At 37.9% G+C, this 26,420-nt stretch overlaps 1 protein-coding gene across 3 annotated transcripts; it reads left to right on the forward strand.

Annotated features, from left to right (window-relative positions):
* Positions 1 to 925: 925 nt before the first annotated feature.
* Positions 926 to 26,420, forward strand: LOC103487258 (MAG2-interacting protein 2). 3 transcript variants are annotated; one of them, XM_008445523.3, is made up of 12 exons: positions 926 to 1,113; positions 1,247 to 1,295; positions 1,748 to 1,915; positions 2,376 to 2,577; positions 2,696 to 2,913; positions 3,832 to 4,831; positions 5,170 to 6,143; positions 21,235 to 21,320; positions 21,441 to 21,800; positions 21,964 to 23,167; positions 23,282 to 23,547; positions 23,635 to 26,420. In XM_008445523.3, the coding sequence occupies exons 1-12, from the start codon at positions 1,030 to 1,032 to the stop codon at positions 26,236 to 26,238; spliced, it is 7,215 nt and encodes a 2,404-aa protein (XP_008443745.1). In that variant the 5' UTR covers positions 926 to 1,029; the 3' UTR covers positions 26,239 to 26,420. The 3 variants fall into 3 exon arrangements, with proteins under 3 accessions (XP_008443745.1, XP_050937149.1, XP_050937150.1); XM_051081192.1 differs by having other exon boundaries at positions 965 to 1,113; positions 1,752 to 1,915; XM_051081193.1 differs by lacking the exons at positions 926 to 1,113; positions 1,247 to 1,295; positions 1,748 to 1,915 and having other exon boundaries at positions 2,477 to 2,618.

Genomic DNA, 26,420 nt, shown 5'->3' on the forward strand with positions numbered 1-26,420 from the left:
TTTTCCAAGACTCCAACTGTAAGAACACCCTCAAAGATTGAAGCTTCTTTGAAGATATAAGCTTTCTTCCAAGACTCCAACTTCAAGAACACCCCTAAAGGTTGAAGCTCCTCTAAAGATACAAAGCTTTCTTCTAAGACTCCAACTTCAAGAACATGACGTGCTTCTCTTCCTTAAATCAAGCATAAGCATCCAGCTGAGAGAGAATCAGAGGATCAAATTTTAGAGATCGAACCACATCGCATCAAATCAACGTGGATACAACATCAATACAAGTTCAACTCCACGAATCACATTTGTGAACAATGTAGCTTACTAAAAATCTATAATTGTTATAATTATATTTGATATAAACATGATATATATTTGAAATTAATTACTAAACCAAATAAGTGCATAGGTATAACAAATTTACAATATATCATCTTATATACCAAATAATATATGAGATGTATATTTTCACTTTTCAATATGTTTTCCAACACAAAAATAAGTCACGGTATATTTTCGAAAAACTATAAATTTTTTAGAAAAAAAATAAAAATGGAAAAAGCGTACATTTGTACAAAACTTGAAAATAAAAAAAATAGGCAAAAACATATAATAATGACAATAAAAAAGGTAAATAAATAGAATTTATATAAAAATGCAAAATAAACCAAATATTTATAACTAAAAAATAAATATATATTATCTTAAATTAAATGCTCAAAACTACGATGAATATTAAATACATTGGTCAAATTTGAGATTAGATCAATAAGAAAATTATTTTCATTTTTTCTTCCATATATATGTTATTACGAATTTCTTCCATTTTTACTTTTTTAATAATATTTATCATAACGATGGATAATGTTATCATTTCAACCTTATATATTTAGGGTATATGACTTAAAACCCGTTAGGCTTTAATAGGGCCCGATTCGTTAGGCCCAATTTGGTTCATCTGACCCTCTCTCCTTCTCACTCCCCTTCATTGTCTCTGTCATCGCCGATTCGGAGACGACGAAAAACTCAAATTTTGGCATGGAGGAGCTTCACCAGAAAGTACTTTACGAAACCCGTCGTCACGCTTCGAGGCCGTTCCCTTCCAACTATCCTCCTAACCAGGTCTCTACTTAACTCCTTCCTTCTACTTGAACTCTGTCTGTAAGCTTAATTCTTTAACGTTCCATTTGTTTCTCTGAATTTCTTTGTTTGTTTAAGTATATATATATGGGTGTTTCTTTGTGTTGCGTTTTAGGCAAACGAGGGTGCTAAATGGAGCTTCCTCTCTCTGTTTCGCATTGGAGGTATGTTTCATTTCTATGCACTTTTTTCTCTTTCAGACCACTTTTTTTTTTTTTATTAATTATTATTATATTTCAACAAATTGGCATGTTTCTCAACTGAATTTGTATCTTGAGTAAAACAAAATCGGATTTAAAGCTTTTGCATTTCTATTGTGATGTAATTATTCCAATTCACGTATGTGATTGGCTTATTGGCCTTTTGGGGATCGATTCAAGTTAAGATGAGTAAGAATTATTTTTGGAACTGATTAAGATGTTCCTCATTGTATCTGACGTTGGTGTGGTACCTATAGAAGTTAAAACTTATTGTTGAAGGATGCGTATATTAATGGTTGGGATCTTCAATTCACTTAGATTTAAGATAGTGATTCTTGATTGTTATGTGAAGACTGAGTTTCTAGATATGTCGTTCTTTTGAGGCATCCTATAAATTCTGATATGTGCGGTGGCAGGTAGACTCAAGGATAAATGGATTGGATGTAACCATATGCAGAGAATAGGAAGATCGGTATCATTATTTATTTCTCCGAGTGGGGAACGAGTGGCGGTGGCTGTTGGAAACCTAATAACGATATTGCGGAAGGAAGATGACTACTTAGAACCATTTGGCATCTTTTTGGGTATTGTTTTTCTTTTGAAAATTTCTTCTTTGACATGTAACTACTTTAAAAATTGTCAAATTCTATTTGGTCCTGTCATCTACTTTCTAAAGGACAGGCAAATCGGTTTTCAATTACTCTTCACGGATGTCCAGGATTATGTTTATTTATCTTTTTGTTCTTTTTTTTCTCATTTGTTGTCATTTTATTTCCATATTTTAATTGAATTTTAAAAATTTACACAGATGTGTCTAATATATCCCATCTTACTTTATTCTTTAGAACTTATTTCCAAATCCAAACCATTAATATGTCAAGGATTTCTTTCCCCTAAATTCATATTTTTTTGGTCTTTTCTAGTAACATTGAACAATAGGTTTTATTCATTTTATTAATATGATGTCTTTCATCAGTATAACAGATAGTTGAATATGCAGTTGAAAATAAAACTAGTATCATTTTCATTTGTCCCATGCATCAGACACCCATGTTACTTCATTCACTATGGGAGCTTGGTCAGAAAGTTGCAATATTCTTGGAGTCATTGATGATACCGATACAATTTATTTTATCAAATCAAACGGTGAAGAAATATCAAGAGTTACAGGGAAGCGATTAAAAGTTTCTCTGCCTATAATAGGCCTGATTGCAAAGGAGGATTCTGATGCCCAAAGATCTTACTTGTAAGCAATTATCCAAGATTGTTGGCTTCAAAGAAGTTCTGGTTTGTGTAGTATTTAGTTGGGATTCTTAGTTTCATTTGTTGATCAACGTGTAAGCTCTCCAACTTCTATATTTCAGGTGTACCTTCATCATTGTTGCATCAGATGGTTCTATTAGGCAAATGGAGATCAGTAAAGATCCAACTATGTCTTTTCTCTCTGCACACACAAACAATGGATTGACTACAAAGAACCAATTTCCAAACAGAGTTTTCTGCTTCGATTATTCTCCTGAGCTTTCTTTGTTTCTCATCGTTGGTAGTTTTAGCACCTCTATACCTTCTGGTAGAAACTCTGGTATGATATCGTACATTCTTGAATTACTGAAAAGAAAATTTATGCTTGATTCCTAAGCCACCATAATGGAACTATGAGGAAGAAAATAATAAGATATAATCAAACTACTACTCTTTCTATAATTTCTTCTATGAAAGTAAATCATTAAGTTGATGTTAGTTTACACTTTTCTCCCTTTGTCATAGTTTTGTTCCCTTGGGTTGGATGTTTTCGGGTATGGTCCTTTTTGTTATCTTTTATCTCGTTGTATTTCGACTCATTCCCTTGTACTTTAAGCATTAGTCTCACTCACTATATCAATGAAGAGGCTTGTTTCTGTTTAAAAGAAAAAAAAAATCCTGTGCTGTACCATTTTTTTCCAACCACAACATAAAAGATTTCTGTGGAGGGGGAGTTCCCAATTATCTTTCTTTCCTCTTTATTCTTTCATGGTTACGTTTTAAACTGATTGTATATGTTAAATTTAGTATCAGTTTACATATAAGCTACCACTTTTACACCCATAGTTTGGTTCTCCATGGTAGAAGATTGTCTGCTTTATGTGAGAGTTTAAGACCCTTATAAGTTCTTTGCATATACCTTCTGAAGGGTCTAGTATTTTCCATGGTGCCACTGCTTGTCAATCAATTCCTTATGCCAGCCTTCAATGTTTACTTTCTTTTTTACCTGATGTTGTGGTAGCTTTAGTATTTTCTCAGTCAGAGTTTCATCTATCTCTCTTAACAGCTTAGTTTTTTGAAGGCCCTTTTCAGTTCCTATTGTGGCTATGAATTTTTAGTACATTTATTGACATTCCATGTAATTATCTTTCTGCTATGAAGTGGAAAATTCTGCGTGATTTATGCATTCTATAAATTGTTTTATTTAAGTATAACCAGACAGCTTATTGATTTAGTTATTTTCAACGTTTTTTTCCAGGCTCCTGTTATCTGACTCTATGGCGTAGTGGGATATTTGATTTGGAGCTGCTATATTCTATTCAGTTTGACGGTTTATACTTTATACCAAAAGGATATGAAGGTCAAACGTCATATCCAAAGCTGCAAGTTTCACCTAAGGCACAATTCATTGCCACTCTAGATGTGACAGGTCAACTGTTCATTTTTAATCTACAAAGGGAGCACTTTACCATTTCAAGCTTTTCTTTTCCCGGGAAACACAAATCTAAATCGACGGATAAAACATTAAATGAAACAAACAGGATTCTTGATGACATTTTGGATTTTGCATGGTGGTCTGATCATATACTTACAATTGCAAGGAGAAGTGGTCTTGTTGTTATGATTGACATCCTCAGTGGCATAAACGTTCAAGAGGACAGTCCCATGTATTCGAGGCCTATCGTAGAAAGGGGACAACAGTTAGAAGGCCAAAATTTTCTTTTAGAGTGCTTAGAAAATAAAGGGATGTCAGATCCAACTAAATATAAGGATCATGGTGACTTGCGTGACATGGATCAGAGGATGGAAGAGGCCATTAATAATCTTGACATCTCTCAGATGGGGTGGAGCTTGCTATCACTCACACAAAGATCTGTTTTGGAAATGTACAATATCTTAATTAGAAATCAGAAGTATCAAGATGCCTTGATCTTTGCCGATTCCTACGGCTTGGATAAAGATGAAATTCTGAAGTCACAGTGGCTGCATTCTAATCAAGGAACTAATGAAATGAATGCATATCTGTCAAAGATAAAGGATCAGGTTTTTATCCTTTCTGAATGTATTGAAAAAGTTGGACCAACAGAAGATACTGTAAAGGCAATGCTTGATTATGGGATGAAACTGACTAACCGTTATCAGTTTCTTGATGTAGAAGATCTTGAAAGCAATGAAATATGGAGTTTCCGCCTGGCTAGACTCCGGTTATTGCAATTTAAGGACAGACTGGAAACATATCTTGGCATAAATATGGGCAGGTATTATGTTTGAGAAATATTTCAATATTATTCTATGTCTGACTGTTGACAAGCCTTATTATTCACTGCTTTTGACAATGGGTGTCTGTCTCTGACCAATTATTAACATTTGTAGATATGGCATGTCTAATAGATTTATGGATATGATATGTCCCTATCTCATGCTTCATGATTATTGTGAGAAAGAAGGGATGATTAGTATTTGAACTGGGTGTACTTTTGAGCATAATAAGATTTTATGACTCATTTCTGTTGCATACCTGTGTTGGGTTCTTCATGATGCTTTGCTGTTTTTATAACTTATTTTGACTTGCAGTTTGACAACACAACTTCATCAGGTTTTCTGTGCAGGAATATAGCAGCTTCCGCCTGAAGCCTATCAAGGAAGCTGCTATCAATCTTGCAAAAAATGGAAAAATTGGGGCCTTAAATCTCTTGTTCAAGCGCCACACATATTCTATGAGTCCTTTCTTGTTAGAAATTTTATCTGCTATTCCTGAAACAGTTCCTGTGCAGACTTATTTACAGCTTCTCCCTGGAAGGTCTCCTCCTACTAGCATTGCAGTGAGGGAAGAGGACTGGGTTGAATGTCAAAAGATGTTAAACTTTATAATGAAATTACCTGAAAATCATGAGCTTAGTTCACAGATTAAGACTGAACCTATTGTTAAGAAATATCGTGGACTTATCTGGCCTTCAATTAGTGAACTTGCAATGTGGTTCATGAAAAGAGCTAGAGACATTGATACTTTGAGTGGGCAGCTTGATAACTGTCTCTGCCTGCTTGAGTGTGCTAATCAGAAAGGTATTCATGAATTACAAGAATTTTATGTGGATGTCAGTTACTTGCATCAGCTAATTTATTCTGAAGGAAGCGATGAAAATATTTGCATTAATCTTGTTTCTTGGGAGCAGTTGTCTTCATATGAAAAATTTAAATTGATGCTGAAGGGTACAAATGAGGAAAGTGTAATACGAAGGTTAGTTGAAAAAGCAGTTCCATTCATGAGAAAAAGATCAGCTGATATGACCTCAGTTCCCAAAGATCAGCAGGAAGAATCTGACTTTTTGGAAAACCTTGATACGACTGAGTCATTTTTAGTTAAATGGATGAAGGAAGTAGCTTCGGAGAATAAGTTGGAGATATGCCTATTGGTTGTTGAAGAAGGGTGTCGAGACTTTGGGACTAGTGAGTTTTTTAGAAATGAGGCCGAAGCTGTTGACTGTGCATTGCATTGCATATATTTATCTACTGTGACTGATAGATGGAGTACCATGGCAAGCATTTTGTCAAAACTACCTCAAATGCAAGGTGATTTAACTTCATTGATGTCATATTCTTATTCCATTATGCAAGTTTTATGCCAGTCCTTTCTTCCTTTTTTGTGTTAGAATTTGTGATTTTCATTTAATGTTTGGATAGTACAATGAATAGCATTCAAAAAGACTGAGTGAGCAGGAAAAGAAAAGGCCCCTAGCTTATATCTATCGTGAAGGAGCTGTAATTACAAAAAGAAGTGAGGGTATGCCAATATTATCTCACAAAACGAATTAAGTTCCCCCACTTTTCTATCTTTTCCCTTTTATTTTTCATTTCATTTCATTTCATGTTTTTTCTTAAGGAGTGATGTAGACTACGAATCTTGGAGAATTCTTGAAGAGAAAGTATAATTCATTAGTTGTCCATACATGAGGAGACAGACTCCTATTTATAGAGTTTTAATATAAGTGGGGGTAAGAAGAAAATTAACTCCTAGTTAGCCCCATTCTTCTTACATCATTCTACCCCTCCAAAAAGAAATCTCGTCCTCGAGTTTTAAAAAGGAAAGAAAATTGAGACAATCATAAACTTGTTCAACAAAGTATGGCCAAAACAACCTCCTACGTCTTGAATGAGTTTTAAAAAGGAAAGAAAATTGAAACAATCATAAACTTGTTCAACTAAGTATGGCCAACAACCTCCTATGTCTTGAAACAAAATACTATGAAAAAAAGTCTAAAACATGAAATTTCCATCAAGTACCTCAAGTCTTTTCTTCATCATACCAAGCAAATATTCGCCTATTGTTTTGCACTTGGTCCCATCAAGCCAAAGCACCACTTTGAAGTCTAAAGGAAACGAACATGACCTTTATTGATTATTTCCTTTCATGTTAATATTTTGCTGTATTCATTTTAGTTTTTTTGATATCCTTGAGTATCCCGGCCAACTTACACACACTTTGACTAATCTCACGGGACAATTCGCTGACCCTACAACATTTGAATGTCAAGGAAACTTGTAAGAAATTAATTCCTAGGTAGATGGTCACCATGGATTGAACCTATGTCCTTTTAGTTAGTTATTGAGATTGTCTCCTTTTTACCGCTAAGTCAACCCATAATGGGTATTCATTGTATTATATTTGCCAAAATTATACATTTTTATTTAATTTTTTACTTTTTTATTTTTTCTCCATTTGTAATGGGTATTCTCCTATTCAAGAAAACCCTTCCTTCCAAATGAATAATATAGAAAAATTACTTTTTTTTTTCTTTTGCATGGTAACATAGCAGGTTATACCCTTAAAAACTAAAAACCCTAATCTTTTAACCCTAAAATTAGACTGTCATCGTCTTGCTGGCTTCATAAACCCCAAAACTGCCGTTGACTTGCCTGTTGTTGCTGCCCATGCTTCTCCACTGCAGATCGATTAATCTTCAATCGTCTGCCACCGATCATCTACATTTATCGGACGTATCTCGTTTGCGTGCTTGTGTCTTTTAGGTTTTTGCGTCTTCTCCATTTTTGGGTTATCTATTGATCTTTTCACGTGTGTTCCCCTTTCAATGGCTCACATTTCATTGTTGTCTTTTGGGATTTCACATCTCGTCGAACGTAATTCTGCCTGCTCATCACTGATCGTTCGTGTCTAAGCCACTTGCAACCGTTCATCGTTGCTTGATTGCTGCCTTTTGGTTTTGTTAGCCGTCGGGTGGGATTTTAGATATGAGTTTTTCTCTAGTTGTGGATCTTTGTTTCTTTTGGCCATGCCAGAAATCAAGACACCTGTTGCTAAAGTCTTCGACAATTAGATTCACTCCAATGGCTCTACCGTCCAAATAACTACAATTCAGCTTAGTGGGGATAATTTCATTTGTTGGTCCCAGAGGTTCGAATGTATATTCATGGACAAGGGAAGATTGGCTACATTACGGGAGAAACACTTGCCCTTAACCAGGTGACCCTTCCTTTGCTTGGTGGGATGCTAAAAACTCCATGGTTATGACTTTGCTAGTAAACTCCATGGTAAGACGTCAATTGTAACTATATGTGCTACTCTATGGCCAAGGAATTGTGGGATAGTGATACAGATGTTATAATGCCCTAGGCCCAGGATTTGGAACCTAAATTCGGCCATTGATGACCCAAACATTCCCTAGCATTCCTTGCGACTTGGAAACTTTATTCTTACTTGTCTTGAAGGCTTATTAGAGTGAAAGATGCCTTCGCAAACCAACATAAGTCCTTTCAGCATGCTTTGTACTCACTCACATGCATTCTAGGAAAATTCCCATGAGGTCATCCAATATACAATTGTCCCAAGCTAAGCATAGTTAACTTTGGAGTTCTTATGATTGAACAACCGAAAAGGATGGGGCACCTTGTTGGTATAGGCAGTGACTTTCGATTCTTTTAAGCCTTTCTTAACCATACTTTCATGTTAACAGAATCCCTCTCATTTGGATGTGATTTCAGTTTGTTCATGTCCCCTTTAAATAGTCTTCATTTGGTTCGTTCTCGAGCCACATCCTACTACGAGAGGTTTTTCTCTGATACCATCTGTAACACCCCTTGTCCGGGATTCAGACTAAGATTTGGCAACTGAGGGCTCCAACATTCCCTTATAACCTTTGCAACTTAGCAGCGTCATTTTTGCTTGTCTTGAAAACTTATTACAGTGAAAGTTATCCCTACAAACCAACACGAGTTTTTTCAACATGTTTTGTCCTCAATCACATGCATCCTAGGAAAATTCCCAGGATGTTATTCAACATAGAATTGCTCCAAGCTAAGCATGCTTAATTTTAGAGTTCCTATAAATGAGCCACCGAAAAGGAAGATGCACCTTCTTGGTACATATGGTGACGTTTAATTCTTTTAAGCCCTTCTTAACCATACTTTCATGTTCTCAGGATCCCTCTCATTTGAATGTGATTTCGGTTTATTCATGTCCCCTCCTAAACTCGGGGTATTATAGATGTACTTTGATTTGGGCAACTAGTCATAAGTATTTGAGCTGAATCTTAAATTAGGAGAAAAATATGTCGAGGAGGTTACTCGGTGACCCAATACTTTCACTCCCTAAAAAAGGTTTGGCAAGATCTAGATCTTTTTGATTCATATGAATGGAAGTTTACAGATGATCAAAAGTGTTACCAAGAAAACTGTCGAAGACGGTCATATTTACAAATTCCTTGTTGGCCTCAATGTTAAATTTGATGAGGTTAGAGGAAGAATACCTAGGAAAACAACTCTTCCATTTATTAATGACGTTTTTTCTGAAGTTTGCATAGAAGAAAGTTGCCGGAATGTTATGATTGGAAAAAAACCTATTGATTTAGTAGAAAGTTTTGCTTTGGTGATGGAACAAACAGCCATGAAGCCTTTTATCACTCCAACAAGACACATGGAAAGCCTCGAGTCTTGTGTGACCATTACAATAAACCCCGACTTACTCGCCAAACCTGCTGGAAGCTTCATAGGAAACTTGCAAATTGAAAAAGTTCTAAGCATGGGGAGAGAAATTACTGATGAGAACAGAGGTAACATTTTTTTCGAATTATGGAGATAATAGAGTTTTTGGCCCCTCCGAACAAAGCCAAAGGTGCTTTGTTTGTTAAAGATTTTTCTAACCCAATTGACTTAGTTTGATTAAAACAAGCTATGAACGATGAAGATATAGAATATCCTGGCTTGAATCTAGAATGGGCTTAACACCGTCAATGTTTTAATCAGGAAAGAGATTTCGACTGCACTTAGAAACTCAGAAAGTAGTCCGAGGGAACCTCTTGGTGTTGGTGCAAAAAATTATTTTAAAAAACGACCATTGATAGCCATTCGAAGCAAGCCCAAAAGACTAAGGCCGTTGGAAGACAGCTGTTGTCGATTACCATTCTTCAAACAGTAAAACCATGCCCAAAGATGCCTTGGTTCCAACATATAACGATTTATCAAAAATTAAAGAAACTGGTTCTGACATTAATGATACGGTAGAATTTGATTGCAGCAAAAACCTCTCTCAAGGGCAGAACAAAAATGATAATACTCAGCCGGCAAAGGTTCTCCATGGAATCTGGAACTAAAAAGAGGCACAAAGGAACCACCTGCAGCCTCCAAAAAAAAAAAAAATGAGCACATTTGGTGAAGCCATTCCCCAAACACTTTGCCGGAAACAAGACTTCCTTTTTTAACTCATGGTCCGCAATTTCAAACCCAGATCTTCTCGAGGAATGCTGTGTTAAGATTCAGATCCCCGACATAATACCAAACAGGTCTGTAAATTCAAATTTACAACAATGCTTGTTTACTCTCTCAGAAATTAAACTATAGGCTCAAATGTATCTTTCGTGCAAGGTATTCCAAGTCGATCTCCATCCAACTCAAGACCAAGGCAGAGTCTTTCTGATAAAGAATCAATTGCAAGCGTGAGTAGGTAAGACATCGATAATTCGGAGGCAGAAGTAATTCGAGAGAATATTGATGATTTAGATGAATTTGGCAAGGAATTGTATCAATTGTTTCAAACAGAGGAAGCTCCTGTAGTTAATCAAGTTGAAGGTTTTTCATTCCCTACCTTCAGCAAGAATGACATCCCCTAGAATCTGCGTTCTATCTTGGACGACTGTGAAATCACTCTTGGATGACCAAGAGTGTTAGTGGGGTCAAGCCGCGATTGTGAAATTTTTCAAGGCAGTGGCTTGTTCTCAATGAAGATAGTCTCATGGAATACAAGAGGACTTAGTGATAAGGACAAAAAGATTGACACTTAAAAGATTCTGTTTGGTATTGAAGCACCTCAGAGAACCACATTGTAAAAGCCAACTATTGGGGTGGGAGAGCCAAGTCACTAAAGGACCATGTTGGTCGTCTCATTCTAACCAATGTGGGATAAAGGCATCCAATAACTACCTTAGTTCATCACAGATTCTTGAAGAAACTAAACTGGGACCTGATATTAATTCAAGAAACAAAGAGGAATAGTTTCGATAGAGCTTTCATCAAAATCTTATGGAGTTCAAAGGGTGTTGGATGGTATTGTGTTGAAGTGAAAGGCAGATCAGGAGGTATCTTATCCATCCGGGATGAAGGGAAGACCTAAGTGATAGAAGTGATGAAAGGTGAAATGACTTATGGAAAGCTTTATGGAAATACAAGAGCGGGTTAATATAACAATGTGGATCATGTTTTTCGGGTTTGTTAATTGTTTCTCAGCCTTCTTACTGCGTATCTCCTAATACGTGTACCCTTTTGCTAGAGGGTTTTTTTTTTTTTTTTTTTTTTTTTTTTTTTTTCTTTTCTTTAAATTTTATAAAGGAAACACACTTTTCATTGAATTAGTGAAAAGAGACAAAGTCTTAAGGTAATGTAGCAAATCAAAAAGTGCACCCAGGCATCTCATCTAGGTTCACACCTCCTTCATATCCAATTGTGATTTACAATACCTCTTTTTTTACTGTTGGTATGGTGGAAATTGTTGGCTGAAGCTTTTTGCTTGCTTTAACATTAGTTAGGTGTTTGGAAAAGATTTTAGGAATAATGTTTTGCAGGTTCTTTTGAGGCCAAAGCTTAAAATGGCATCAAAACTTCTATGGAATAACACTGCTTACTCATTTATGGTTTCAAAGCAATCAAAGATTGTTCCATGACAAGGAGACTCCTTGGTTTTCTCGTTTTGAGACAGCACAACTGAATGTTTCCTTATGGTGCTCACTATTCAAGACCTTTGCAGATTATTCTGTTCAAGATATTAGTCGATATTGCAAGCCATTATCAACCCAGATCTCTAGTCTGCTGCTTTCTGCATACACCATTTCTATGTCTTCCAGATTCAGCTTGGCTTTGTGATTGTTTTGAGTCCCTCATTCGCTTTCACCTTTTGTTTAAGTCCTCTATTGGTTTTGATGTATCACTTTGTAGTTTGTAATAGTTGGAAACTGTTTGGGCTGTGTTTTGGCCTTTGATTCTTAGGTTTTGTTTTTGGTGGATCGTTTTGTACTTTGGACATTAGTCTCGTTTAATTGCCTTCACGTGGAAGATGTGAAAGCTAATGAAGTCCTCCGTTTATTTGAGTTGCATCTTCCTTGGTTTATTGATCAACTTTCAGAACTTCCGATTGGATCAATAAATCGCTTCTTCTTGAATAATGGACATGGCAAATTTGGGGCTACAAGACTTTTGAAGTTAAGATCCGATACGGGCTGGATGCTGAATGTGTGGTGTGGCCAGCAAAAGGTGGTCGATTTTTTATCCATATGCCAGAAGGCTAGTGCAACAATGATAGAAGCCATTTTAAGGAATGCTTCAACAACCGTCATTAAGATTGAATACATTGGCTGAAGCAAGTGAAGAACCTGACTCAGAAATCCCTATTCTATTGAAGCAGCATGAGAATGTCTCATCTTTGATGAAGAAGCATTCTACCTGCCATTAGTCCCCAAAAGGTAAGTATGCTCTATCTTCTCTCCTCCTTCCACCATCTTCTCTTTTGAACTTGCGCTCCTTTTCGTCAAGTTCTCTGCTGTCTCTTACTTTCCTCTTCTATTCTCCGACTTTACCTGCCGTTTTTCTTCGGAGTTCTCTCCTGTCTATCTACGTTTCTATGGAAGTAGCAAGCTGTAAAATTCTTCACTCGCATTTGTGTGTTTGGTTGGATGATGAACGCTTTCACGTAGAAGATGTGGAAGCTTAGCGTTCTTTAGTCGTCTCAGAAACCCATTTGAACTGGTTCCTCAGATGCGATTGCAAAGTTAGTTAGGGGCCCTGAAGATCTCTTCTTTCTGAAATTTGGGGAGTCAACTGTGGGAGAATGAACCTTTCAAAGTTTAGATCTGAAACTGGATGGGTCTTATGTTGTGATTTCTGGCCTACTTCAGGTGAATGCTCAACCATTTGCTTTTCTTTAGGGCTTGAAAAAGAGGGGTGATTATCCTTTCTCTCCTTGTTGGAAAGATCCTTATCAAATTTGGATTATAAGAAATGCTTTTCGAGCTATTGTCTTCCAGCTCAACATCCTTCATGGAGCAACGCTGCAAGTTCATCTTTTGAAGATAAAGCCTCCTTGGTTTTGAAGCCAGATGAGCAATTTATTTGGAAAATTTGATTGAGAATCCTGTTAAATAGTAGCGTTTTGGGCCGGGCCTGTTAGCATTAGTGGGCTTAAGCCCATTGAAAGATTTGCCCTAAATATTTTTTTCTTTTTTTATCTTTTTGTATTTTTCTATTTATTACCCTCTTGTATCTATTGTATTATTATCAAAAAATAATAAAAAGAAAAATATCGTGGTTTTTCTCCCGGTACTCGGGTTTTCTACGTAAATTTGTGTGTTTTTTTCTCTACTTCCAATATGGTATCGGAGCGGAACATTGATCAAACCCTAAACAACACAACTAGTGATGGAAATCAAACAAAAGGGACAGCTGCCAGTTTTAGCGCCGTCGTTGCTGCCGCCGTCGATGCTCGGATCAACGCTGCAATGGACGAGGGAAGTTGGGTTTCATTGATATTTACGTCCCAACTTGAGGGGAGTGTTAAAATTAGTGGGCTTAGCCCATTGGAAGATTAGTCCTAAATATTTTTTCCCCTTTTTATCTCTTTATATTTTTCTATTTATTCCTCTCTTGTACCTATTGTATTATTATCAGAAAATAATAAAAAGAAATATATCGTGGTTTTTCTCCCGGTACTCGGGTTTTCACGTAAATTTGTGTTTTTTGTCTCTACTTTCAATAGGGCCCTTTCATATTCTATTTGAAAAATGAAAAAAGTTTAAACATGGCAGACCAGAAGTTATTCGAGGTTTTGGAGGATGCTTATCCATCAATAACTTACCGCTTGATTATTGGAAAAAGGATGTTTTTGTTCCATTTGGGAATTACTTCGGCGAACTCAATAGCATGCCCTTGGACACATTGAATATAAATAATGTATCAAAAGCCAAATTTAAAGTAAGGAAAAACCTTAGTGGATTTATTCTAGCAACAATCAAATTGGAGGATGAATCTCGTGGAAACTTCTATCTTAATTTTTGCGATACGGAAGTTATGAAAGAACCTTCAGTCGTTCAAAATGCCCTTTTTATCAAGGATTTCTCGAATTCGATTGACTTAGCAAGAATTAATAAAGTTTTGATAGATGAAGGTTTAGATTTGAATGTCCTAAATCCAGAATGGGATTTTGTGTTTTGGCCTTCGTTTTTATGGCTTGCCAAAGGGGAATATTTTCTGGGGAGTTCTTTTGGAATCAGTTTTGGCTTGTTTTGGAAGATTTATTCAAGTTCCTCTAGGTTTTGGATGGCACTGATAAGAACAGTTTTCTTTGGTGCTTCTCTTTCTCCTCTCACATTGAAGATTTTGGTGTGCAAGTTATTATATTTGAATGCACTCCTCTCAAGAGTTGTCAAGTTTTGCTTTGTATTTAGATTTCTACGCATGTTTCGCCTTGGAAAGGCTTTGTTCTGCTTGTTACTTTTATTTTTGACTTTGTTTGTTTAGGTTGTCTCTTTTTGTTGCTTATTGTATTCTCTCCTAGTTCTTTTCCTCTTAATACAATATTTTTGTACTTTGAGCTTAAGTCTCATATATTATCATTAATAAAGAGGCTTGTCTCCGTTTAAAAAAAACTTACCATTGGTCCCATGACATTCTTGTATCATCTCTGGCACCAAGTCACATGATTCAGATTCTAATGATATGCAGAATTCAATTATTTTTAGAAAAAGAACTCCAGAGGAGTCAGAAGAAGTTGAGTGGTTCAGTATGGATTTAGTTAATTTATTTCTTCCAGATGATAGCACAATATTTGGAAATTTTGAAGCTAACGTGATTCTCTCCCATTCAAAAAGAGGACATTTCCCATCCCTTGAGATCAATAGTTGAAGCCTTTGATATTACTTTCGCATGAAGGGAGAAGGCAGAGTGTAATTCGAAAAGTTGCTCACCAGTGGAAAATCCCGAAGAGGATAACAAAATGACATCACCTAGCTTTTATATTCTTTCTTGGAGAATTGTGAAATCATTCTTGGTTGACGGAATTCCCGGTTTGTTGGAAGGAGCAAGTGGCAGATTAGGAGGTTTCTGTGAGGATTCTCACTCCTTTCTTATATTCTTTTACTAACTCAATGGCAAAAACAGAGGCAGCACTCTGTGTTTATATATTTATATTGCCAAAAACAGTAGATACAAGATATATGATAGAAATAACTAGGAAATAAAACAAAGAAACATTAAAGAACAAACCAACCTGTTCTCCTAGGCTAAGGTAGGGTTCCTCAGCCGCCAATCCCTCTTCTTTACCAAAACATTCTCATAAATCTCTCATACCTAGAATGCTACCCTCCCCTTGCTATTTATAAGACATTTGGCCGAATAGGACAAACAAGATTATCTTGTAGGGCCCACTTGCTGCTCCACTAACCCACTATTTCATTTCCATTCTCTCTTTCCTCCTTGCTGTCTTGTAACTTTCCTTTCTTGCCCTTCCTCTTATACACATTAATAATGGGAGGTCTTACAATACCCCGGGGTTCCAAAATCACCTTGTCCTCAAGGTGGAATGAAGGAAACTGTTGATTCATTGAGTAAACGGATTCCCAGGTGGCTTCACTGTCGGGCAATCCTTTCCATTTCACCAGCCATTCATTGGCTCCCAATTCAGGACTCCAACGTATGCCTAAGACTGTCTCCGGCCAAAGTTGCAATTCAAATTCTGCTGTGAGCTTTGGTTGTTGGGTTTGGACGTGGTGCTGGTTGCCTAGTTTAAGTTTGAGCTGTGAAATGTGGAAAACATTATGAATTGATGCTTCGGGAGGCAGATCAAGTCGGTATGCCACTTCTCCTATGGTCTCAGTGATGCGATATGGGCCATAAAACTTAGGAGCTAGCTTTTCTGCCCTTTTCCTTGCTAAGGAGCGCTGACGGTAGGGTCTTAACTTAAGAAAGACTTCATCTCCTACTTTAAACTGAAGTTCTTTCCTCTTTGAGTCCGCAAATTTCTTCATCCTGTTTTGAGCAATCGTGAGGTTTTCCTTGAACGCACTAATAGCCAAATCTCTCTCTTTCAGCATTGTTTCAACTTCATCATTAGGTGTCTTCTTATCTCCATAGGATATCAGGGGTGGTGGGGGTCTACCATACACGGTTAGGAAGGGAGTCGTGCGTGTTGAAGAATGGAATGTGGTATTGTACCATAACTCTGCCCACGGTATGAACTGATGCCATTTGTTTGGTTGCTCATTACAAAAACACCTTAAGTAGGTTTCTAAACACTGATTGACCCGTTCTGTTTGGCCATCAGTTTGAGGATGAAAGGCAGTGCTTCGTTTAAGGATGGTATCCATGGCATAAAATAATTCCTTCCAAAAATTGCTTACAAAGATTTTGTCCCTATCTGATATAATTGACTTAGGGATGCCGTGTCTTCGAACTATCTTATCAATGAATTCAATGGCTACTTGCTTTGCTGAGAACGGATGTTTCATGGTGACAAAGTAAGCATATTTACTCAGCCGGTCCACGACCACCATAATCACATTCATACCTCCTGCTTTAGGCAACCCTTTGATGAAGTCCATAGTCCAATCTTCCAATATACGGTCGGGTATGGGTAATGGTTGTAGAACCCCTGCCGGTTTGGTTGCTTCACTCTTATTTCTTTGGCAGATTTCACACTGTTCAACATACTTCTTAATGTCTTCCTTCATACCTTTCCAAAACAGCTCACCACTCATCCGCTTGTAAGTCCTCAAGAATCCTGAATGGCCACCAAATATAGAATCATGAAAAGTGTGCAAGAGGCTGGGTATAATTGAAGATGATTTGGACAGCACCACTCTTCCTTTATACATTAACGTGCCATTTGTTAAGGAGTATTTTCCCTCCAATGCTGGGTTAGTCTGCAACTGTTGGGTTATGAGTTGGAGTTCTTCATCTTTCTCGACTTCCTTTGTAACTACTTCCATGTCTACAATGCCTGTTGTTGACAGCGCCTTTAATTCTATTGAATGATCCATTCTTGAAAGTGCATCTGCTGCCTTATTTTGGAGTCCCGGTTGGTACAAAATTTCAAAGTCATATCCCAATAACTTGGTTAACCACTTTTGGAACTGTGGTTGTACCTCTCTCTGCTCCAATAAAAACTTTAGAGCCTTTTGGTCTGACATAATGGTGAATCTCCTTCCTAAAAGATAATGCCGCCACTTTTGCACGGATAGTACTACAACCATCAATTCCCTCTCGTAGATGGACTTGGCTTGAGCCCTTGTAGACAATTTCTGACTGAAGAATGCTATGGGGTGGCTGTTCTGGGATAGTACTGCTCCCAATCCACTACCTGAGGCATCAATTTCTATCATAAAGGGCAAAGACCAATCGGGCAATGCGAGTACGGGTATGGTAGACATGGCAGATTTCAGACTTTCAAATGCAAGGGTGGCGTTCTCATCCCATTTGAAAGCGTTCTTCTGCAGTAGTTTAGTCAAAGGTGCTGCAATCTCACCATAACTTTTGACAAAACGTCTATAGTAGCCCGTCAGCCCCAAAAATCCCCTTAAACCTGTCACATCTTTGGGTTTCGGCCACTGTAGCATACATTTAACCTTATCCTGATCTGCCTCTACTCCATGTTTTGAGATAATATGGCCCAAGTAATGTATTTGTGAGTGAGCGAAAACACATTTTTTGCGATTAGCATATAACTGGTTGTCTCTTAGTGTTGCAAACACCATCCCTAAGTGTTTCTCATGCTCCGTTATGTCCGAACTATAGACTAGTATATCATCAAAGAAAACCAAAACACAACGCCGGAGAAAAGGTTTAAATACCTGATTCATGAGGGATTGAAAAGTGGCGGGGGCGTTGGTTAGACCAAATGGCATCACCAAGAATTCGTAATGGCCTTCATGCGTCCTAAACGCAGTCTTCTCGATATCTTCTTCTTTCATTCGGATTTGATGGTAACCTGATTTTAAATCTAGTTTGGAAAACACCGTGGCCCCATGTAACTCATCCAAGAGTTCTTCAATAACCGGAATGGGGAACTTATCAGCTACTGTTATCTTATTCAGCTTCCTGTAGTCTACGCAAAACCTCCAGCCTCCATCTTTTTTCTTGACTAACAGCACTGGACTTGAGAAAGGGCTGTGACTTGGTCTAATGATTCCTGTCTGTAGCATTTCGATGACTAGCTTTTCTATCTCTTCTTTCTGTTGATGACCGTATTTATAAGGCCGGACATTGATTGGCTTCTGCCCTGGTATGGTGAGTATGCGATGATCGATGGTTCTCTTTGGTGGCAGAGTGGTAGGACTGTTAAATACGTCGGAGTATTGATGGAGTAAGAACTGAATCATTGGTAATCCCTCTTCATCGCCTGGTTGGCTCGTGTTTTTGCTATTTGCACCCTCGTTTTCGATCTCATACCCTTGCCAATCAAGCAAAAAACCTTGATCTTCCGCTTCCCATGTTTTCTCTAAAGTCTTGAGTGAGCATTCTGCTCTTATCAAAGCCGGGTCTCCTTTTAAAACCAGCTTATTTCCTTCCTTCCAAAAGACTATTGTCAACGATGGCCAATGAATCTTCATGGTGCCTGTTGTATCCAACCATTGCATTCCCAGCACCACGTCTATTGTTCCCAGTCCCACTACCAACAGGTCAGTTACTACTCTTAGCCCTTCAAGCTGGATTTCCACTTTGCTGCAAATGCCCTCTCCCTTACAACTTGTGCCATTGCCAATAGTAATCCCAAATTGACTGTTTCTATTGATGGGGATTTTCCTTTCCGTGGCCAGCTCATGATGAATGAAATTATGGGTTGCCCCACTGTCAATCAATACAATAATCTCTTTTCCTTTAACTATTCCTCTCAGCTTCATAGTTCCCTTGGTTGTCAAACTGGTGATGGCTCGGTATTCTATCATAGTTTCTTCTGGCCCTTCCAACTGATTGATCTCTACTGGTCCTGTGTTTGGTGCCTCTGAACTCTCCCCTTCCTCGGTGCTTTCTTCTTCATTCAAGATAAAGAGCATGAGCTCCCTTTTTTCTTTGATTTTGCATCGATGTCCATGAGAATATTTCTCATTACACCTAAAACAGAGACCCTTGTCTAAACGTGCTCTAAATTCGGCATCAGACAGTCTTTTAACGGGGGGCTCTCCTTTTTGATAACTTCCCTTGAGGGGTATAGTTATTTGCTTCATTTGGAACTCATTTTTCCTCATAATCCCTTTATCGTTGTTCCATGGCACCTTATTACCAGCAGTTTCGCTTCTTTTTGGTTCAATAATACCCATCTCTGCTTGTTCCAATTTGAGTGCTAAGTTACGGTCATTCACCAACTGGGCTGCCATCATACATTCTTCTAGTGTTTGAGGGTGTCGACTCATCACTTCAGCTTGAAGCGCAGGTTCTAAGCCAGTTAAGAAAGCATCACGGAGCACGCTTTCATCCATGTGTGGGAGAGGTGCCGAGTAGTTCACGAACTTCTTGACATAATCACTGTAGGAGCCTTCTTGTTGAATGCGTATTAGCCTAGCCCCAAGCTTTTCTGTCCGGTATCTCTGAAGAATTCAAACATTCTGGTCTTCAAATCTTCCCACGATTCCACCTTTCTCCTATTGTGGCTCCACCTGTACCAGTCCACCTCATCTTGTCCAAAGCTCACCACAGCCACCTTGACCTTTTCTGCTTCTGGTAAGTTGTTGATCTCAAAAAAATGTTCTGCCCGGTAAACCCAGGATTCTGGATTTTCTCCCAGAAACATGGGCATTTCCAGCTTTTTATACTTGCTTCGATCGATCTGGTGAGTATGTATTTCTCCGGTCACATCTGTCTCTTCCATTTTTCCTTTCATTTTCATAATGGACCCGTCGGATGTGCCAGATTCTTCCTTTTTCTTATAAGACTGGTCTCTCAACTCATCGGCCAATCTGTCCATACTTTTCTTCATCTCCAGCATCATTTCCTTGAGGCTTAACACCTCCTTTTCTGTTCCTTCTAATCTTTCTTCCATTTGTCGCTGTGCCATCAGTCTTGTTATCACTCCCAGTTTGACAAGGCTCTGATACCAATTGTGAGGATTCTCACTCCTTTCTTATATTCTTTTACTAACTCAATGGCAAAAACAGAGGCAGCACTCTGTGTTTATATATTTATATTGCCAAAAACAGTAGATACAAGATATATGATAGAAATAACTAGGAAATAAAACAAAGAAACATTAAAGAACAAACCAACCTATTCTCCTAGGCTAAGGTAGGGTTCCTCAGCCGCCAATCCCTCTTCTTTACCAAAACATTCTCATAAATCTCTCATACCTAGAATGCTACCCTCCCCTTGCTATTTATAAGACATTTGGCCGAATAGGACAAACAAGATTATCCTGTAGGGCCCACTTGCTGCTCCACTAACCCACTATTTCATTTCCATTCTCTCTTTCCTCCTTGCTGTCTTGTAACTTTCCTTTCTTGCCCTTCCTCTTATACACATTAATAATGGGAGGTCTTACAGTTTCTTTGCATGTGGTTTGAAAGATGATCCTCCGAGTTGGTCATGATCGAAGTGTATTGAATCTCAAAGGCTTTGGAGGCATTTTACCATTGTTCGTTTGAAAGGAGCTTCAACTACTGGGGTTTGAGAAGTAGTGCAGCTGCCAGTACCAATTTGATGTTCTTTCAGCAATTAGCAAGCTTTCAGGTTGGCAACGGAAATTGGAGTTTCGAATGTGGTTGGATCATTTGAGTTCGCTTGTCAACTTACTTCTAGCTGGTGCATATCATGTAAGGATTTTGAAGGCTACTACTTTGAAGCGTTGTGCTTATTTGGAGGGCACCAAGCTTTTCATTTTGCCAACTGCTTGCCTTGCAGATCAGAGCTCATCTAGTTATTCTGTTTTGAGTCTCTCTTGTATTTGTTCTCATATAGTGAAGGGTTTTGTACTACTTGCTTTGTTTTGGTCCTACTATTTCTTCTTTAGTTTTAGATGTGATTTATTCTTTGTACTTCTGTTAAAAAATGGTGTGTCAACCTAGTTGAGATGCCAAGGTGTTCCTCCTAATCCTTAGTTCTTTTTGCTCTTTGTATAATTGCCTTGTTTGCTTTGGTAATCATTAATTTAATCTCAATTGGTTTGTGCTAAAAAACTTTTCAGACATCAAATCCTCTGACAATCTGAAAAGAAGACTCAAGCTGGCAGAAGGCCACATTGAAGCAGGACGACTTTTGTCATTTTACCAGGTTGATAGACTTCACATGAGCAGTTGAGATTTGTATTATAAAACTGAAACTCTTTACCGTTTATTTTCTTCCTCTGAATGTTAAATCGAACAATATCCAATTTGCTTTCTAACATTTCAGGTGCCGAAGCCAATGCATTTTTTCATAGAAGCTCATGATGATGGTAAAGGTGTAAAACAAATTATGCGCCTTATACTATCAAAGTTTGTTCGACGACAATCAAGTCGATCCGACAATGATTGGGCGACTATGTGGCGTGACATGCTGTGCCTGAGGGAGAAGGCATTTCCCTTTCTGGACCTGGAGTACATGCTGATAGAATTTTGCCGTGGATTGCTAAAAGCTGGGAAATTTTTGCTTGCGAGAAACTACTTAAAGGGTACAAGCTCTGTCTCTTTGGCAGCGGAGAAGGCTGAAAACCTTGTCATTCAAGCTGCTAGAGAATACTTTTTCTCTGCTTCAAGTCTTAATGGTCCAGAAGTAAGTTTTCATGATTTCACTGTATCAGTTATTATGTAAGCCTAGACTTTTTAATTTGGTCTTCTTCAGAATTTCCATTTGTGTCTAATTTTTCAAAATGCTGGATAATTATGTGAAGTAGTGCATACTAGTTGAATGATAGCCTCGGTAAATCTTTTTGCAGGTCTGGAAGGCAAAGGAGTGTCTCAACATATTTCCAAGCAGTCGACATGTCAAAGCAGAAGTTGATATTATTGATGCTCTGACAGAACTACTACCAAGCCTTGGAGTGACTCTTCTGCCCGTGCAATTCAGACAAATAAAAGATCCAATGGAGATAATAAAAATGGCAATTTCAAGTCAATCTGGAGCTTATATGCATGTTGATGAACTCATTCAGGTTGGCAAGCTTCTTGGATTGAGCTCTCCAACAGAGATATCAGCAGTTGAAGAAGCTATAGCTAGAGAAGCTGCAGTTGCTGGTGATCTGCAATTGGCATTTGATCTCTGCCTTGGTTTAACAAAGAAAGGGCATGGTTCTGTTTGGGATTTGTGTGCTGCAATAGCAAGAGGTCCATCCCTTGAGAATATGGATATAAATTATCGAAAGCACCTACTAGGTTTTGCTTTGAGCCATTGCGATGAGGAGTCAATTTCTGAACTCCTCCATGCATGGAAAGAACTTGATATGCAAGGGCAATGCTCGAAATTAATGATGATGGCTGGAACAGATTGTTCAAGCCCTCCAGCACAAAGTTCTTTGCTTTCCTCACTTCAAGGAACTAATATTCAAGATATTGGTGAATCCAAATATTGCTTTGAATTAGTTGGTGATCAAGAATCTATTCTAGATAGTACTTTGAGTTGGCTACTTTCTGTTGCAAAAGAACTACCTGTTGAAAATAGGACTAAGTTAGATACCTTTCTGAGAGAGAATGGAAAAATTTTGTCATTTGCTTACTCGCAACTCCCTTGGTTGCTTGAATTGAGTAAGAGGGCAGAAATTAAGAAATTGGGTACAGGAACAGAATACTCAAGTTTGAAAACACAAGCTATTGTTACTAGTTTGTCATGGTTAGCTAGGAATGGGTTCGTTCCTAAAGACAGCTTAATCACCTCTCTTGCAAAATCAGTTATTGAATGTCCTACCAAGGAGGCAGACTTGACTGGCTGTACACTATTGTTGAATCTCGTGGATGCCTTTAATGGGGTTGAAGTTTTTGAAGAGCAGTTAAGGACGAGGGAAGACTACCAAAAAGCCAGTAGCATAATGGCTGTGGGAATGACATATTGTTTGTTGCACGACTCTGGAGTTGAGTGCGATAGTTCATCCCAAAGGAGGCAGCTGCTTCTTGAAAAGTTTAAAGAAAAGAACACTTTTAACTCCGGTGATTTGCTTTGCTTTTTATATTATTTTGGTGGTTTATTATTGTTACTTTTTAAAATCCTCCCTTTTATTTATTTGAAATGTGACGAAAACTTCTTACTTTTCTTGTTCTCAGATCAAAGTAGAAAAAGTAATGAAGTGGAATCAACATTTTGGCGGGAATGGAAACTGAAGCTAGAAGAACAAAAACGCGTAGCTGATCATTCTAGAACGTTGGAGAATATTATTCCTGGTGTTGAAGCATCACGTTTTTTATCTGGAGACCGTTATTACATTGAAAGCGCTGTTCAGTCCTTAATTGAATCAGTAAATTTGGAGAAGAAACATATTTTGAAGGATATTCTTAATTTAGCTGACACCTATTGCATGAATCGCACTGAGGTATTCAGGTTTGCTAGCTTTACTTTAAAGCGCAAGTACAAAAGAGAGTCATCTCACTTTAATGATGAAAAATATTTTTTCCTGCAGGTGCTACTGAAATATCTAAGTTCTATCCTTGTTTCAGAGGTTTGGAACAATGAGGATATTATGGTTGATATCTCAGAACACAGAGAGGAGTTTATTAATTATGCTGCAGAAACCATTGAAACTATTTCCACAGTTGTGTACCCATCTATCGATGGGACTGATAAGTTGCGGCTACACTGTATATATGGTTTGCTTTCTGACTGCTACTTGAAGCTGGAAAAAGGTGGATGGTTACCACAAAAGGCACAACACGAAGAAGTATATGCCTTCAGCTTGGGTCTGGCTCATTTCTACAAAATTGTTGAGCAAGAATGCAGACGAGTCGCCATCATCAAGAATCTCAACTTCAAAAATATTGCTGGATTAAGTGGATTGAATTTTGAGCACTTTAGCAGTGAAATCTACTTGAACATTGATGATAGTAATGTAGAAGTTTTAGCACAAATGGTGGAGAACTTTGCTGCTATCTATTCTGATCCAGCGGTGGAAGGTCTCATATGTTCCCAGGACATCTATAAGCACCACATCTTGAAACTATTAACGACCTTGGAGACTAGAATAAGCATTGATTTCAAGAACAGAAGTCCTGAGGATTTTCAGGCTTTTGTTAGTCAACTTGAGCACAGTTATGACTTGAGCTCTTCTTATCTCAGATTCTTGTCTCATTCAGATGCTTTGGATGTTATGAAGCAGTATTTTACTGTAATTTTACCTCTATATAGTAACTACGGAGATATACCGGATAGCTCAGCATGGCAGGAGTGCCTCATCATCCTTTTGAACCTTTATATTAGATTGCTGGATGAAATGAGAAAAATTGAAACCAAAGGTGAAGTTTTGAAGTTTAACCCTGAATGTTTAAAGAGTTGTCTAAAGGTTTTTATTAGATTGGTTATAGAGGATAGTGTGTCACCAAGTGAGGGTTGGAACACCATTGTAAGCTATGCTACATATGGTTTACTAGACGATTCAGCTTTTGAAGCCTATGTTTTCTGCCGAGCGATGGTTTTCTCACGCTGCAGTTTTGGAGCAGTAGAGCAGGTCTTGTCTGAGTCAGTGTCACTATATTCCGCTGCTTTGTTTTCTGAAACTGAGATTTGTATCCTGGATATATCTTGTCTTTACCTGCAAATATTGGAGCCTGTTCTACTTGACTTGGTTAATTACTTACATGAGCATCAGAATTTGCATAATCTATTATGCTCACTTAGTAGATTAGAAGGTGATCTCGAGAATTTAAGAAGTACCAGAGGCAAAGTTTGGGAAAGAATGGTGGAGTTCTCTGATAATCTGCAATTACCTAGTTCTGTCCGTGTCTACGTGCTGGAGCTCATGCAGTATATCACAGGTAGAAATGTCAAAGGTCTCTTGTCCGATATACAATGTAATGTTTTACCTTGGGAAGGTTGGGACCAGGTCCAGTATACAACTAAAGAAAGTGACTTAACAAGTGTTCCAACAACATTACACGACAAGGATACATCTAGCAGGTTTACAAGTACTTTAGTTGCCCTGAAGTCTACTCAGCTTGCAGCAACAATCTCACCCAACTTAGAAGTCACATCCGATGACCTTTTGAGCATTGAGACTACGGTTTCTTGCTTCATGGAATTATGTGCAGTTGCAACGACAGATGTCCATGCAGATACTTTGCTGGCTATTTTGGCAGAATTGGAAGGACTTTTCCTGATTGAGAGAGATGAAACCGAAGCCTCTGCAGCAGCCAGTGGAGGAAATAACTGGAGTGCGGATTGTTGGGATGAAGGGTGGGAAAGTTTTCAAGAAATGGAAACGGCAAACGGTAAAGCAAGTGAGACTGCCCCTGCCCCTACACCTCACCCTCTACATGTTTGTTGGACCGAAATTTTCAAAAAGCTCATTTCACTTTCTCGGCCTAAGGATGTGCTGCGATTGGTTGATGAATCATTGTCGAAATCTTGTGAAACGTTGCTTGATGAAGAGGATGCCAAAACCTTGAGCCACATTCTGGACGACAAAGATTGTTTCTTGGCTTTGAAATTGGTGGCTTTGTTGCCTTACGAAGCATTAAGATTGTGTAGTCTGAATGCAATTGAAAGCAAATTGAAACAAGATGGAATCTCAGATGAAATGGGTGGAGACCTTGAATTTTTATTGCTTATATTCTCCTCTGGAATTGTATCAACCATTTTAACCAGTGCTGCTTATGATAACACTTTCTCCTATATCTGTTATCTGGTCGGAAACTTTTCACGCCGCTTTCAAGATGACCAATTAACAGGCCTCAAACAGAAAAGGAGAGTAAGTAGTCTCAATAGGAAAGAGTTGGTAACTTTTAAGACGATTGGGTTCCCCATCTTTATATCAGAGCTTGTAAAGGCTGATCAACCTATTCTTGCTGCATTTATGGTGACAAAATTTATGTACACCGTCCGTCTTGTTAATGTGGCAGAGGCTAGTCTTCGTACATATTTGGAAAGGGAGCTCCTCAACACAGTAGAGAATGATGAATCTGGTGACATGGAGGAATTGATGCCTGCAATTTTGAAGAACACTGTTTCCAGGTTGAAAGAGAAGCTGGGAAGCTTAATCGAATCTGCATTGTTTTTGCTATCGCAAAATTGAGACTATAATTTCTGAAGCAATACAGTTTGGGATTGAAGCCAAATGTTTGTTTTAAGTTCAATGTCAGCCATTGATCGTATTACATTTCTATTAAGTTAAACAAAGTTATTGTATAAAAAACATTTTTTGGTTTCCAACTGCACAGAAAAAGAAAAAAGTGATATAGAGGCTAATTTTGTATA

This window comes from Cucumis melo, chromosome 2, assembly GCF_025177605.1.
Source record: "Cucumis melo cultivar AY chromosome 2, USDA_Cmelo_AY_1.0, whole genome shotgun sequence".
Classification (NCBI taxonomy): Eukaryota; Viridiplantae; Streptophyta; class Magnoliopsida; order Cucurbitales; family Cucurbitaceae; genus Cucumis; species Cucumis melo.

Bases quoted from the DNA above. Each gene is read 5' to 3' on its own strand.
- LOC103487258 (XM_008445523.3), top strand. From the start codon at position 1,030: ATGGAGGAGCTTCACCAGAAAGTACTTTACGAAACCCGTCGTCACGCT. The intron at 1,296-1,747 runs GTATGTTTCATT...GTGCGGTGGCAG, and splicing joins CTCTCTGTTTCGCATTGGAG to GTAGACTCAAGGATAAATGG. The intron at 21,801-21,963 runs GTAAGTTTTCAT...ATCTTTTTGCAG, and splicing joins CAAGTCTTAATGGTCCAGAA to GTCTGGAAGGCAAAGGAGTG.